The sequence below is a fragment of the Lissotriton vulgaris genome, chromosome 2_1 (genome assembly GCF_964263255.1).
Source record: "Lissotriton vulgaris chromosome 2_1, aLisVul1.2, whole genome shotgun sequence".
Taxonomy (NCBI): Eukaryota; Metazoa; Chordata; class Amphibia; order Caudata; family Salamandridae; genus Lissotriton; species Lissotriton vulgaris.
In genome coordinates this window covers 870,647,956-870,664,194 of record NC_141687.1, presented here as the reverse complement: position 1 = coordinate 870,664,194, position 16,239 = coordinate 870,647,956, and the positions used below count along the sequence as shown (strand labels likewise).

General features: G+C 49.3%; 1 protein-coding gene across 1 annotated transcript; it reads left to right on the top strand.

Moving 5' to 3' along the window:
* The first annotated feature begins 1,558 nt into the window (after positions 1–1,558).
* Positions 1,559–10,399, top strand: IFITM5 (interferon induced transmembrane protein 5). Its single transcript, XM_086956385.1, has 2 exons — positions 1,559–2,017; positions 9,013–10,399. The coding sequence occupies exons 1-2, from the start codon at positions 1,823–1,825 to the stop codon at positions 9,229–9,231; spliced, it is 414 nt and encodes a 137-aa protein (XP_086812511.1). The 5' UTR covers positions 1,559–1,822; the 3' UTR covers positions 9,232–10,399.
* Positions 10,400–16,239: the final 5,840 nt, after the last annotated feature.

Here is a 16,239-nt window from a genome sequence, read left to right as displayed (position 1 = left end):
TGTCCCTTAAAGAGTCACGCAGAATGTATTGAAATGATACACATAAGCAAGCTGCAGAAATGGAAATGTTACGAAACTGAAAACTTGGCAGATATGCGAGTGAAAGACTTCAAAAGCTAAAATATGGGTGATAGCTTTTTAGTTTAGTGTTTTTTTTATTGATTGGCGAGTTTCTGGATGTAAGTGTCTTTGGGGGGACATGTGCATGGTTGCAAGAATGTATTAATGGGTGAGGATAGGTAGATGAACACGTTTATTGGCGGGTGAATGAATGAATGCAAGAGGAGATGGGTGTGTGCACAGATGAATGGCATGGTGGCTGAGTCAATGGATGAGTGAGTGCATGTATGAATGAGTGCTACTTGGATAGATTAGATAATGAATAGTAAAATACATGGATCAAGGAATAACTGTGTGCTTGCAGTGATTACTAATAGCATGAGCAGATCGATGGATGAATAGATTAAGAGATTGTATTGATGGACAAATGAGTGTGCAAGCAGATGAGAGAATGGATGAGTTAAGTAAGTGCCCGAGCTGAGCTCTGCACTTCAGTCACAGTCTGCACAAAGTTGAGTTCAGCGTCAGTGTGGCTGGTTCAGGCTCCACGCGGGGTCCTCTCACACATCCTACTGCCCTTCCATTTCTGGTGCTGGCTGTCATTTCTGATATTTATATATTTTCCTTGTCTTCATTGATTGATTTTGCTCCTCGTGAGAAAGTGTCACTCATAGTCGCTGAATGTCACTCATAATTACACTGAAATTATGAAAATGTCACACATAAGCAATCTGAAACATTGACAGCTATGGGAATGTAAGATCTGAGAAGTCTTCAGCTGTGATCTTTTTCTTCACCTTTTTTTGTTGAATATGCATACGCAGGTGTGTTTCACTCTCATACATAACAGATGCAGTGAGAGTGCAAGGTTCTCTCAACCTAAAATAAACTCATTTTGACTTGTGCTTGTTGTGTTGGTAGTCTATTTACTTGTGCACTATTGCAGGACTTCCTCTGGTGTGTATGCAAAACGTACCCTTTGTCCGAATTTTTTTCCCTGAATTTTGACCCTTTGTCCTGAATTTTTGCACTCGCTGTCCTGATTTTGCACCAATGCCAGTTGGTCACCCTAGCTGTTTTGAATATTCGTGTGACTGTAAAAGTCGTTTCAATAAGGGGGGACTGAACTGGGAAGACTACAGAGAGGAGATGGGTGGGTGAGAGAGACAGGGAGCACCCCAAACACGAGAGAGGCGAGAAGGCCGCTGAGAGAGAAAGAAGGAGCGGTACCCAGGGGAGAGACGAGAAAGACGCAGGAGAGGAAGGGAGAGAGAGGGGGGAACCGCGGACAGGGCTTCACACGGCGAGGCGGTGAGGCGGGCGGGAGGCACACGGCTTCAGATGCTTTGGTGAGGTGGGCGGGCCCAGGGTGTGTTTGTGCCCGGGCTGGCACCGTATTCTGGGGTAAACCACTCCAGGCAAAGCGGCAATTACAGCGTCCAATATAGAGAGGGAGGAAACTATAAGAGGAGCTGGCCCGGGTCTGCGGGCCCTGGAAAGACTGTCTCTGCTGCTGCCACTGCTGGTGCCCTGTCCCTCGCCCCCTACTCCCAGGACCCTGTGCCCGCGCCCGCCACGGACGCCCAGCTCTGAGCCTGTACTCCGTACCATCTCTCATAGGGCCCCGTACCCCTCGCAGGTGGGGGTGATCCACTCAGTGGTCTTGCTCCGGTGCGCTTCCCTCCCACCTCCCCGCAGTGGTACCTACCCCACCTTACACATCCACACGTTGGCGTGCCTGCCCCTCGCTCCACCTCTCCTCATGCCCGCCATGGACACCTCGTACCCCCGTGAGGACTTCCTGACCACGACCCCCGGCAAACCGGAGCCTGGCCCCACGGTGATCACCATCGGGACCCCCAAGGTGCCTCGGGACCACATGATCTGGTCCGTCTTCAACACCGTCTACATGAACCTGTGCTGCCTGGGCTTCATGGCGCTAGTCTACTCTGTCAAGGTGAGTGCGCGCAGTGAGCCTCTGATGGCTCGAGGGGAGGAAAGAGGCACCCGCCAGATATTAGATACTCGGTGGTCAGAAGAATGGGCGCTAGCAAAGGAGACGCCTGTCAGACTGGAGGCAGGGTGCGCGGTACAGCTGGGCAGGGAGGAGATGGCATGGGACCAGGGGCAGAGAGCTGGCCTTGGCAGACGGAAGGCACACAGGGGAGGCGTGCCAGAAAACAGGCACAGTAACTGGAGGAGGCACAGAGCAGAAAGGAGGCACGGGTTAGAGTGCATACACTGTGCAGAGAGGAGGCACGTGGCAGAAAAAAGGCACAGATACAAAAAGAATAATTGATGGACAGGATGCAGAACAATGTCATACATTCACCTCAGTACAGAGATCTGGGCCTAAATCCAGAGCAGAGCAACCGACCAATGTTTAGTCTTTCCTGTGCAACAATTAATGGACGGAATGCTGAACAAATAAAACATTCACCCTCATTAAAGAGATCGGGGCTTAAATCCATCGTTTTTTTGCTCACCGTACCACCCCAGTTTGGACGGGGCCATATACACATCAGTCTTGCCCCTGCGTCCAATGGGAACAGTTCAACCTGAACTGTCAGGCCAGATCCTCCCTGGACCAGAAACAAGCATCCTGGGACCTGTTTTGGGGTATCACCCATCACCAGCCAGGATAGCTTGACTCAAGTGGCATGGAGAGCACGGGACCCGCGTCTGGGCGTACCGTCCCACTGGGGTGACTGATTGACAGTGATGTTTGAGGCCAGAGCTGCCGAGTTTGGAGCTGCAGACCCAGGTTCGAGTCTTGTCCTTGGCTCAATTGCGAGCAAGTCTGGGAAAATCACTGCAGCTTATTTACAAACCTTTTGCCATCAGCTGTTACTTTCCGCCATATTAAAAGTGAAGCACCACCCCGAAAGGTGCTTGCAAATAAGCCCCTCAATGTGTCATTGTGTAAGTAAAGGGTGCTCATGTATAGCGCTATGATACCTTCGGGTCGAGATAGCGCTATAAAACTGCAAAAAAAAAAAGTCTCAGAAACTTGTCACAGGGTGCTGAAGAGGCCAGGACAGGAGGCCCGAGGCAGGTGCGGGCGGGGGCTCAGGGGACAGGAGAGTGTCGGTGAGCAGGACAGGCAGGGGTCGTGTGGTGGCAGAACGGGCTGAGGTCGATGCAGAGGGCGGACCTGGGCGGGCAGATGGGCACAAAGGGGTACAAAAGAGGCACACGCCGCAGCGGTGAGGAGGAACAGAGGTAGACACAGAGGGACTGAGAGCAGGCACAAAGGGACGGGGGTGGGGGCATGATGATAACACAGAAGCCATCAATCATGGGTAACGTATACCTAGGAGAGAAGAGGCAGAGAGGCCAGGAAGATGTCACATGGAACACGGGAGGGAAATCCCGGGAGCAACGGGAAGGAGGGAGAGAGGAGGCATTGCGTTGGCCTGAATAATCAAACTGGGCCCCGACGTGGCAGGGATGAGAGGAGGTATGAGGAGGCCCGGGTGACAGATACAAGGCGCGTGGTATGCAGAGGGCACGGACTGGCGGGATGTTTGATTCAGGGAGGAGAACCTATGTCGGTAAGAGGCAATAAGGGCACAGATGAGGCACATCAGTGCAGCAAGGTGGCCCATGAGGCGAAGGGAGGGGTACTACTAGCAGAAATGAGGCATGTGAGAGGGAGGAGGCATTAGAAGTGGCGAGGAGGCACAGAGAAGGCCCGGGGACAGGAAGGAGGCACACATGGCGCCAGAGGGGCACAGGGGCTTTAGGATGCACGGGGTGCAGGAAGGAGGCACCGAGAGCAGAAGAGAGGCACAGTGGTGTAAGGATGCAGGGGGTACAGGAAGGAGGCGGTAAGGGCAGAAGAGAGGCTTAGGGGTGTCAGGATGCAGGGGGTACAAGTTAGAGGCACCAAGGGCAGAAGAGAGGCACATGGGTGTCAGGGGGTACAGGAAGAAGGCAGCAAGGGCAGAAGAGAGGTACATGGGCGTAAGGATGCAGGGGGTACAGGAAGGAGGCGCCAAGTGCAGAAGATAGGCACAGGGGTGCCAGGATGCAGGGGGTACATGCATGAGGCACCAAGGGCAGAAGAGGGGCACAGGGGTGTTAGGGTGCAGGGGTGCAGGAAGGAGGCGTTAAGGGCAGCAGGGAGACACATGGGTGTCAGGAGACAGGGGGTACAGGAAGGAGGCGCCAAGGGCAGAAGAGAGGCACATGGGTGTCAGGATGCAGGGGGTACAGGAAGGTGGCGCCAAGTGCAGAAGATAGGCACAGGGGTGCCAGGATACAGGGGGTACATGCACGAGGCACCAAGGGCAGAAGAGGGGCACAGGGGTGTTAGGGTGCAGGGGGTGCAGGAAGGAGGCGTTAAGGGCAGCAGGGAGACACATGGGTGTCAGGATGCAGGGGGTACAGGAAGGAGGCGCCAAGGGCAGAAGAGAGGCACATGGGTGTCAGGATGCAGGGGGTACAGGAAGGAGGCGCCAAGGGCAGAAGAGAGGCACATGGGTGTCAGGAGGGGGTAAAGGAAGGAGGCGCCAAGGGCAGAAGAGAGGCACATGGGTGTCAGGATGCAGGGGGTGCACGCACGAGGCACCAAGGGCAGAAGATAGGCACATGGGTGTCAGGATGCCGCGGGGAACAGGAAGGAGGCTCCAAGGGCAGCAGGGAGGCAGGAGGCGCAAGGGTGAAAGCAAGCAGGGGGTACAGTAAGGAGGCATTAATGACAGCAGGGAGGCACAAGGGTGAAGAGGGCACTGCGTACAGGAATGAGGTACAGAGGGCAGCAGGGAGAAACTGTGTGAAAGGATGCAGGGAGGGGACATCAAGGGCAGTAGGGATACACAGTGTGAAAAAATGCAGGCGGTACAAGGCATGGCTGATCAATGGTAGCAAGGATGCATGGGGATGAAGGATGCACGATGAACAGGAAAGAAGAATCATGGGTAGCAGGGGGTACAGGAAAGAGGCATAAATGGCAGCAGGGAGGCACAAGGGTGAAAGGATGCACGGGGTAGAGGAAAGGAGCATCAAGGGCAGCAGGGAGGCAGGAGGCAAAAGGGTGAAAGGATGCAGGGGGCACGGTAAGGAGGCATTAAGAGCAGCAGGGATGCACAAGGGTGAAAGGATGCACAAGTTGCAGAAAGGAGGCCCCAAGGGCAGCAGGGAGGCACAGGGGTGTCAGGATGCAGGGGGTACAGGAAGGAGGCACCAAAAGCAGCAGGGAGGAAAAGGGGTGTCAGGATTCAAGGGGTACAGGGAGGAGGTACCAAGGACAGCAGGGGAGGGGTGGGGTGAAGGATGCACGGGGTGTAGGAAAGATGCCCCAAGGGCACCAGGGGGGCACAGGGTGAAAGGATGTACAGGGTGCAGGCAGGAGGCCCCAAGGGCACAGGGATGCACAGGGGTGTCAGGATGCAGGGGGTACAGGAAGGAAGCACCAAGGGCTTGGGGGGGGCAGAGGTGAAAGGATGCACGGGGTACAGGAAGGATGCCCCAAGGGCAGCAGGGAGGCAGGAGGCACAAGGGTGAAAGGATGCAGGGCTACAGGAAAGAGGCAGCAGGGAGGCACAAGGGTGTAAGGAAGCACGGGGTATAGGAAAGAGGAATTAATGGCAGCAGGGAGGCACAAGGGTGAAAGGATGCATGGGGTACAGGAAAGAGGCATTAATGGCAGCAGGGAGGCACAAGGGTGAAAGGGTGCCCGGGGTACAGGAAAGATGAATTAATGGCAGCAGGGAGGCACAAGGGTGAAAGGATGCATGGGGTACAGGAAAGAGGAATTAATGGCAGCAGGGAGGCTCAATGGTGAAAGGTTTCATGGGGTACAGGAAAGAGGCATTAATGGCAGCAGGGAGGCTCAAGGGTGAAATGATTCATGGGGTACAGGAAAGAGGAATTAATGGCAGCAGGGAGGCTCAAGGGTGAAAGGATGCACGGGGTACAGGAAAGAGGCATTAATGGCAGCAGGGAGGCACAAGGGTGAAAGGATGCATGGGGTACAGGAAAGAGGCATTAATGGCAGCAGGGAGGCACAAGGGTGAAAGGATGCATGGGGTACAGGAAAGAGGCATTAATGGCAGCAGGGAGGCACAAGGGTGAAAGGATGCATGGGGTACAGGAAAGAGGCATTAATGGCAGCAGGGAGGCTCAAGGGTGAATGGATGCATGGGGTACAGGAAAGAGGCATAAATGGCAGCAGGGAGGCACAAGGGTGAAAGGATGCACGGGGTACAGGAAAGAGGCATTAATGGCAGCAGGGAGGCACAAGGGTGAAAGGATGCACGGGGTACAGGAAAGAGGCATTAATGGCAGCAGGGAGGCACAAGGGTGAAAGGATGCACGGGGTACAGGAAAGAGGCATTAATGGCAGCAGGGAGGCACAAGGGTGAAAGGATGCACGGGGTACAGGAAAGAGGCATTAATGGCAGCAGGGAGGCACAAGGGTGAAAGGATGCACGGGGTACAGGAAAGAGGCATTAATGGCAGCAGGGAGGCACAAGGGTGAAAGGATGCACGGGGTACAGGAAAGAGGCATTAATGGCAGCAGGGAGGCACAAGGGTGAAAGGGTGCACGTGGTACAAGGAAGGAGGCAACAAAGGCAGCAGGGAGGCACAAGGGTGAAAGGGTGCACGTGGTACAAGAAAGGAGGCAACAAAGGCAGCAGGGAGTCACGGGGCTGAGGGATGCACGGGTTATAAGAAGGATGTATTATGGACAGCAGGGAGGCACGGGAGTTCAGAGAGGGCACAGGGGCCCCAGGGGCACTGGGGGTATGCACAAGGGACAGAGGTACCACAAGGGCAGGGATGACGTGTCAAGGGCATCGAGGAGGCAGAGGGGCAGCAGGGAGGCCTGGGCTCATAAACTAGGCTGAGGAGTGAAGGGCGGTGAGGGTGCACATGGGGTGGACAGCTCCGATTGAAACCACAAGTGATCAACGACATAGCTGTGATTCTGGAGATCCCCCTCGGCTGCTATGGCGACAGCGCCTGCCGATACCGGAAGCGCTTATTGGTGCCTCCTGGTGTCTGTCGGTCTCAGTTGTCATTGTATTTTAATAGTAAAGATGCCCCTTGTTTTCTCTGCTGAGCACAGGGGGTCCGTTGTTAGACATTCTTCTGTCATGGGGGATCCAAATGGGGATCCAAGTAGCAACTATTTGCAATTCATCAACTGGAACTTTCGCCGGGAAGGAGGTCTGGGGGTGAGAGGCAGAAAAGGGGCGCATGCTAATAGGACCAGGGAATCCAGGGGCAAAGAGGGTGAAGGTTAGACGAAAAGAGGCGAGGGGGCAGCGGCGGAGAGCCAGAAGAGAAAGAATGTCAGAAACAAAATGGCAGGGTCAGGGCCCAGGGCGTAAGGCGCAGCTCGATCAGAGATACAGGGCTAGGGTAGTGATATTAAAGAACAGTAGGTTGGGACGGAGGGTAACAGACAGTTCTAATCTAGGCTGGCTAACGAGTAGGCCAGGAACGACCACTTTAAACCGGGTGGTGGAGGGAGGGGGTGGGCGGCTGCCACATATTCAGGACAACCAAGAGACATCTGAATGATTTATATTGAGCCTGGATATACTAAAAGTCAGACCCGGCCTTTCTGGACCGACGTTGGGCACCCATGTCTTATCCAGCTAAAGTGTATATTCGAGAAAACAAAAAGCAGCGTTAGACGTTCAAGTCTGAAACCATTTTGCAAGACTAAGGCACACTGGTTTATAAGACCATATGGTTCCCCTCCTGTGCCAGTGGTGGTCTGCAAGCACCAAAGAGTTCAAATACGAGCATTCAGTAGCGATGGCGGCACAAAGAGGCCCCTGCAGGGGAATGCAGGCCATGTAAAGAGCGGTTAAATTACAGCGTGTCAAAGCCGCAGGCTGCAGGAACTGAACTAATGATAGCTTTTAACCTCAATGGTTTGTTCATCTCATTTGATTACGAAGCTGCTGTTTCGGAAATTAGAGGGACATCATGTTTTTAGTCTAGCAATGACAGCAATTAGTTGTAAATAGCAAAACATAATTTAAAGGTTTCATTAAGGAAATACGCAACATATAATATAATACTTCCAGAAAAGTTACGACCTAACTACTATTGTACTACATTTGAAAGAATCACACGACAACGCAGACACGTATACAAATAAGGTTTACATTAGATAAGCTAATGGGTGTCTTGTCCCTCCTCTATTTCTCGCCAATGGTTGCACAACGAATCTGAGGTGCACCTGACGGTCGTTCGGTCAGCAGCATGCAAGCTAAGGATTGCACAGCTGTTCACCGCTGTCACATGGCGCGCTCTGCTGCCTGGTGTGAGCTCTGTTAGCATGCACCTTCTTTGCATGAACTCTGTGGGTAGGGAAAGAATTAAAAGACAGTCAAGAGAGAACGAGGTCAAGAGGAGGATCAACAGTGAAACTGCAAGAGGGTCAAATATAAAGGGAAGCAAGGTCAGAGGTGACAGGCCTGCTACTGTTCAATGACCAGCAACAAAGCATATACACATATATAATATTTACACTTACTGTCCACATCTTTGTTATTGGGTTGGGCTGTTATAGTCTGTTTAGTTTTAGTTTTAGTCCTAGCAGATAGTTAGGTCTGGTACAGGTTGCATAGGCCCAATCCATGTTGGGGGGTTTGGTCTCATAGTTTGCTTTAACACAATCCAGGCGTGTGGTTTGCTCTCGTAGGTAGACTGCTTGGCCCCTGTATGAGCTGGCGGTTTGGTATTGTAGTCTGTATAGGTTGAGTTCTTGCTGGCTCATAGTCTGTATGGGTTGACTTCAGGCTGGTGTTTGGTCTCATAGTCTGCATGGGATCAGAATTCGGCTGATGGTTTGGTTTCTTAGTCTATAAGGGCTGAGTCTATTTTGCCTGGTTGGTCAGTTACAGTCTAGATGACCTGGATCCTTATGTTGGTTCTGCAGTTGTGCTTGCATTTTAAGTTTTACACTCTTTTCTGTTTGAATTCCAGGCCCGTGACCAGAAAGTTGCTGGTGATGTGGATGCTGCTCGTCGCTTTGGCTCCAAGGCTCGCTGTTACAATATCCTTGCCACAGTATGGAATGTGGTGGTTCCCATACTGCTCATCACACTGGTCGTCACTGGCGTCATTCACCTGTCCAACCTCGCCAAAGGCTCTCTCAACTTCTTCAGCCTCCATCATTACGTCGAAGATGAAGACAGAAAGTGAGAGTTCCAACAGGCAGCCTCCCATGGACAGGAAGAGTCCTGGTAGCCATGTGGACCAAACTCAGGAAATTTGTCTAAAACTTAGTGGGACCACCAAATAAATGCTACACAAACCAAGCAGCTTCTATCTGTGCCACTTCCAAGCCAGCCCAAGTCACGGAAGAATAACCATCCTATACCCGTGTGACATCACAAGACGGACCAGTACCAAGAAAGGACAATCGCTTCACATTTGTGTCACAACTCAAGTCCTCCAAGGTCAATGCGGTTAGCCTCAGTCATACTTGTCGCCAAACCTGGGTCAGGCTAATGATAACAGCTGTAGTCAAAGTTGGCTTCTTCCGTGGAGCTTGCGATGGAACTATTTTAAGGAACCGACAAGGGAGCACGCAGTCCAGGGTCACCTTGGGAATCTCTATGTGTTTCCATTACACGGTTTCTCTCCTTGGACACATCAACCAGCAGGTCACTCAACATAGACACAGTAACCACATCTCTGAGGACATTTAAAGTGTGGAAAAGCACGAGGTTCTCTGTATGTGGACTTCGAAAAGGATTCTTAAGCTTTCTCTTCTTTCCTACTCTTCTCTCATCTTAGCCATTCCTATTCTCTGGGCCTTCATCAGCATGGTATTCGTTTTATCTCCTACTCTATCTTCTATGTTCCTCTTGCTCCTCGTTTTTATTTACATTCTATTTAATATTGTGCCTTGCATATATGTGCTGCCCACCCCCTCCCTGGAAGGAATTCTTCCCTGTGATGTCTGTCATCTTGGAGAAAACCAAAGATCGCGGAGTTGGCATCACTGGTACTCGAGGGATTGAATCTAACAGTAGCTCTTCTGTTTTGATGCTTGCAGGCCGTACTCATTTTGGGAAATGTCGTCCTGCGTTTCTCATTCACAGGCTGGCGCAGAACCTCCATTTTGCACAGAGATGGGAATCGGAACGCCAGGACACGAGTTTGGACTGGGATAGCTCTGGAAGCACCACACATATTGTGTTGTTGAAGGGTGTTTGCTGATGAAAGAACTTTGAAAGTTCTATTTCTTCAGAGTTTTCCTGTGATTGCAGCAGACGATTCATACTGATGCTTTGAGATCCACAGTGATCTGTACTGAAGCTGTTACTGATTAATCAATGACCAAATAAAGAATCCTCTTACTACAGGTCGTGGTGTGAATATTGTGAAAGCTTGCTTGTCCGCCGCTCATATTAACTCATATTTCCCTATACTAATCCACCACTAGCCCTATTTGGGTTCAGGAATTGCATGCTACTCGCTGAACAAGCGATTTGATGCCTCATCTGGCGTAAGCGTTATATAAATACAATTACAATTATGTTTGGTTGAAGCCAATGGCATCAGGGAGTCATGTAAACAGTGCAGCTGAAGTCCAGTCCCACAACCATCAGGCAGAGTTGCATCGAGAAACTAAACATATGGGAGTCAACAGGGAAGTGGAAGATACTAGGCCAGGCTGGAGTTTGGGGAGTCGCACTACCCGGAGCTCTGTGAAGTGCCGAAAAATCTTCGCTACACTACGCGGAGTTCCGCGAGTGGCAGAGTCCGGTACGTCGGCTGTTCGTGTTGATTTTTAGCATTAGGAATTTTTTCCTGTGCTGTAAAATCAGCACGAACGGCATCACGCAGTGTACTAGAGTGCACTGCTTCTTTCTGCCACTCGAATAGATTTTCTACTCGAGTAGCAGCTTCCTCAATGCGAGCGGGAGCTTTCTCAATGTGAGCGGTAGTGACCAGCCATGACAGCCCCGTTCAGAAATCTTGCCGGCAGATGGTCTAGCACGCAATTTCTCTCGCTCGCCAACTTCATGTTGGCAAGCCACGCAAGAGAAAAACCTCCGCTCTGCATCAATTCACTCAGCTTTTTGGAACTCTGCGCTCTGTGGGTAAAACACCACCAACTCTATTGGCGGAGTGGAATTCTTCGCCCACTCCTAGAAGATACCTCAGATTCACCTTCTGCTGCTAGCCACATATGAATAAATGTCTCTAAAACAAACACAGAGGAAATATCTAAACTCAGCCTGAGGACATCTCAATGCACTAGTATACCGAGGGCATCTCACCAAATTCGGTTCTAGCGCAGACTTGGGCCTCATGTCCAAGCAGTAGATGTGGCAACCTCTGGTGAGGAAAAAGTCATGTTTCCACCACGCTAGCAAAAGAAAGTTCATCTTATTGAGAGGCAGCACCATGGCCATGATTGATGAAATCCCTCTCCAAGGCTGAACTTGAAAATTGGATGCTGGCACTGTCTTTCCTCTCAAGGTGGTTAAGCAACAAAAAACTCTGGTTAAAGAACCATAAACAAGGGATAAATTCTCTTGAATCTACAGTGACAACAATGAAGATAAAGTTTTAGTATTATAGAACTTTTCTTACACTAGACACAAATAAGGATTTGGTGGGGAGTAGTTGGGATACTGTGGGTGAGGACCTGTCTTGAATACCCATTACATGAAGTCAGCAGCTGTGGCCCTTACGTGACACCCTCTCCCAAGAGGATGCCACATCGCCTCCCTAGCCTCCAGCTCAGTTCACATTTTGTGATTACAGCCAAATCACGTAATCTCTCCATGGCAGACTGCATTGGCTGTTGGTTGCCCGTCCACCCCCACCCTGCTGCTTGCCCCACTGAATTCCATTGCACAGATCCCCTCCTCCCCCAACTCTGCTTTTCATATTTTTTTGTGCATCTTTATATAGCACCAACACCACCCAAAGGAATTGGAGCGCTTTACATTAGCACCAGTTGCTTCTTTTGTGCAGTTTTATAGAACGCCAACACCACCCAAAGGTATTTGAGTGTTTTACATTAACACCAGTTACTTTTCACGAGGAAACCCTAAACATATGTGCACAGATCAATTTATGGGGTGTAACAGGGTGTCCTTTGGACACCCCTGCACCCTTGAAAGCGCATTCTCATTTTGCGATTCGCTAATTGCGATTCGCAAATTGAGAATGTCTTCCCATTCATTCCTATGGGCCTCTAGGCCCATAGGAATGAATGGGGAGGTACTCCTTAATTGCAACTCGCAATTTGCGCATCACAATTAAGGAATTTTAAGAAATCGCTATTTTTAAAGTGATTTCTTCGTGCACAGCATTTTGCTATTCCTTATTAGAGATTCCTTATTTTTCGCTAATAAGGAATCGCAAAATGGATGCTTGATGCATCTGGGGGTTAATCTCCCCGTGGCAGCCCACATATGCCGTTGGTTGCCCTTCAACCTCCTGCCCATCGCTACTTGCCCATGCAGAACTCCCATTGCACAGATCCCCTCTTCCCCCAGACCCACTATTCCTCTGACTCTGATTTTCACATTTGTTTTTTGTGTGCAGTTTTATGTAGCACCAACACCACCCAAAGGTATTGAAGCACTCTACATAAGCACCAGTTACTTATTTTGCACAGTTTATATAGTACCACACACCACCCAAAGGTATTGGAGCGCTTTACATTAGCACTAGTTACTTTACATAAGGTTACATTAATTTTTTTAGGCACAGTGAGATTATGATTTGTCCAGACCCAAGGATGTTAAGCTGACACTGAAACTCAAACCCGGTTTCACAGCTCCCTAGTCACCCGCTCTGGCCTCTGCAACACATCATGCCCCTAGCCTCGGTCTCAGTTCCAGATTTTGTGATTATGGGCAAACCACTTAATCTCCCTGTGGCTGCCTACATTAGCCGCTGGTTGCCTGTCTACTTCCCGCCAGTCGCTGCTTGCTCCCGCTGAACTCCGTTGCACAGATCTCCTCTTCCACTGACTCTGTTTTTCATATTTTTATGTGTGCAGTCTTATGAACATCACCCGAAGGTTTCGGAGCTCTTTCCATTAGCACCAGCTACTTTACAAAAGGACACACACATTTTTGTAGGCACGGTGAGAATAATTGAATTACCCCAAATCAAGGATGTTAAGCCAAGGCTAAAACGTTAACCCGGTTTACCAGCTCCATAGTTGGCAACTCTAGCCCATATGCCACATCAACTCCCATAAGGACACCATATCATCTTCCTAGCCTCGGCCTCAGTTCCACATTTTGTTGTTACAAATAAATCACTTAATCGCCCTGTTTCACAAGCATTGGCAAAGCCAGTAGGTTTCACCTCTGCGAAATCTATTGTTTTTAGGTCCGGGCTAGACAGCTCTTACGCTGTCTCGAAGAGACTTGTTGTGTTCTATCTGTGGGCTTACAGGCCATCCATCTCCTAACATTGGTAAATTTCAGCGTCACTCTAATTTTTTTTATGCCATTCGTCATGGCATGCAGGCTTCATGCCCTCTTCTTGTTTTTGCTCCTCCGATAGCATATGGAACCAGGTCATCTCATTACACTGCTCCCTGTCTGCGCAGCCATTTTTTCTTTGTTTTCAAGCACCCCATAGGAGTACTTCTGTTTTCAGGCTGTCTCCCTAGTACACAAACACACATACCACTAAAATGCTGGCTTGTGTACATAAACTAATGCATTTCTTAAAAAGTTGTTGGAACACGTACTCCACATGTTAATTTTTTTTATGCACAAACATATGGTATTGGAGTGCTTCCACTTTAAGAGCTCACCAGTTACATTCAACAATGACACATTCATTATTGTTGCTGATCCTGCTTCAAATAAGGTATTTTTCCTCCCTTCATTATTGCCTGCTCCCGCCCTCTCCATTGTTGCTTGCTCATTTCCCCATCTCTTCCTGCTTCCCTGCTTGACTCATCCCCCCATTACCTCCCTCGTCGCTGCTGCTTGGTTTTTTTTGGGGGGGGGGGGGGGCACAATCCAACAGTATTGGAGCGCTTGTTCCATCCTCCATCTTGCCATAGTGCCAACACCAGCCCATGGTTTTGGAGCACTTTAACTGCTCACCAGTTACATTACACAATGGCACATTCATTGTCGTACCCAGGGGGAAGCGTGAGTGATTTGCCCAGAATCACAAACTGTTCAGCTGACCTAAGATTCAAACCTGGTTTTCCACTTCCCCTGTCGGCAGCTCTGGCCGGTACACCACATCTGCACTTCACTTCAAAGCTCTTTAACTGTTTCTCACTATCACTTCCACATTTGTTCAGCTAGACCTCGTCAACACTGAAAAAGCACTGCCAAAGGCAACAGCGCTCTGCAGTGCCCGAGCTATTGGCCTTGTCAATGTAAATGTCATTTAGCCATGTTGTCTAGCAGCACATCTGCTGGACAGCATAGCTGAAAATCACTGAAAAAAGCACTATAATGCGGCCAATGCAGGCCACATCATAGCCCTTTTTTGTGTTAGGAGGGCCAGGACAATAAACTCAACATAGGGTGCAAAGAGACTCAGCATCGGCTCAACAGCCTGTGTTTCAGGGCTTTCAGTGACTTTCAGCCACGCTGAACAGCAGATGTGCTGCTAGACAAAATGTCTAAAATCCTTCATATTGAAAATCCCAATAGCTCAGGCACTGCCAAGACCTATTATGTCGTGTAGTTCCTACAAATGTATATATGATCTGCACGTTTAGACTACATAAACTAAGGGATTGGTGTCCAGACTGATTCCAGACACCCCCAAAGGATATGCTAGCCTGTAGACGAGCTGGCTAACAGTTCCACCATAAGCCCTCTAACCTTACCAAGGAGCGACTAGTTTCTGACAACTCTCAAACATGACAACCTGATCCTTCAGGGATCGTGGAAACAGTACAGCATTTTTCACTCAGTCAAACGTGCTCACTTAGTCTCAGACAGATACACAGAATAAACGATGGGAACATTTTCAAAAAGCATTTATTGAACCAGCGTCATTCTAGTACAAAACATGTTTGCTGCGACAATCATTAGACAGAAACAGACGTATACGTTTACAAGCACCAACAGAGAAAATAAAAGGTACATTTCTACCATAGTGCTAAAACAGTGAATGTATTCAGGCATATATATACATGTCAGTAATCAAGCGTACTCCTACGATGCAAACTCTACCTAAGTGTACCTAAGTGTACCTAGCATGTATGTGGGTGTAGAGCCAAGAATCCTCTAGGAAAGAGCCAACCCTATTATCTGATGAGAGAGAATGAAGGACCCCGTCTTGGTCTCAAGTTGGACACACCGCAAGGGATGTCAGACGGCTGCATGCTGTCGCTTCTGCAGGCCGGACCCCAGTGTCTTGTGTCAGCGTGGAAGCTTCTCCTCTATCTGAAGTAGGTATGGTTCTTTTATACCCCAAAGATAGCCTCTGGGTTCCTCCTTACACAATCGATATGTTGTGAGTACGATTATGCAAATGAGCCTAGAACAATATCTGCCGTTTTTCAAAGTAGTTCTTTCACCTCAGGATGAACATGACCATTACTTTTGGACAGATTATATTCATGCTGTTATGTACCTCATGTGCAGGGACTTTTCTAAGACTCTTCATGCATAATAAATGAGGCTAGTTTCAAGTAAACCGATCAAAATTTATCCAGCACACACCTGGGTAAAAGGTCAGTGCTTAGAACTGTAATGGAGAGCACGGTAGGACAAATTTAGGTAAAAGTCGTGTAGCTACCTAGGCCTAGATGGGTAAATTGGTGGTCATAAAAATTGGCTTTGCCAATGCTTGTTACATTTAGGCCCTGATTACCAGTTTAGGTGCTATTGAGCGCACCTGTTAAATAAATATACCACGAGGCATGTTATTTATTGGTTGTGATAAATAGTACTTATTAAGATTTTGTGGGGAATAACATGCAGATTTTAGTGTTTTTAACGCACCAACGCACAAAATACGCCTGGTACAGTAAATAAAGTACATATTTCCCCTGTAAAATATCGCTAAGGTTGACCTGCCAAAATGTAATGTAGCTTGAGTATTTAACGCATCTGATAATTATCAAATACATTAAATACCTTCAAATTAGTAGTTACGACCAATGCGTAAATAGGGGTTAGTATTAGCCAATCCACTTGTAACCAGGCACTTAGAGCCCTACAGATGATACATTTATCCAGAAAGGTC

Bases quoted from the DNA above. Each gene is read 5' to 3' on its own strand.
- IFITM5 (XM_086956385.1), top strand. From the start codon at position 1,823: ATGCCCGCCATGGACACCTCGTACCCCCGTGAGGACTTCCTGACCACG. The intron at 2,018-9,012 runs GTGAGTGCGCGC...TTTGAATTCCAG, and splicing joins CGCTAGTCTACTCTGTCAAG to GCCCGTGACCAGAAAGTTGC.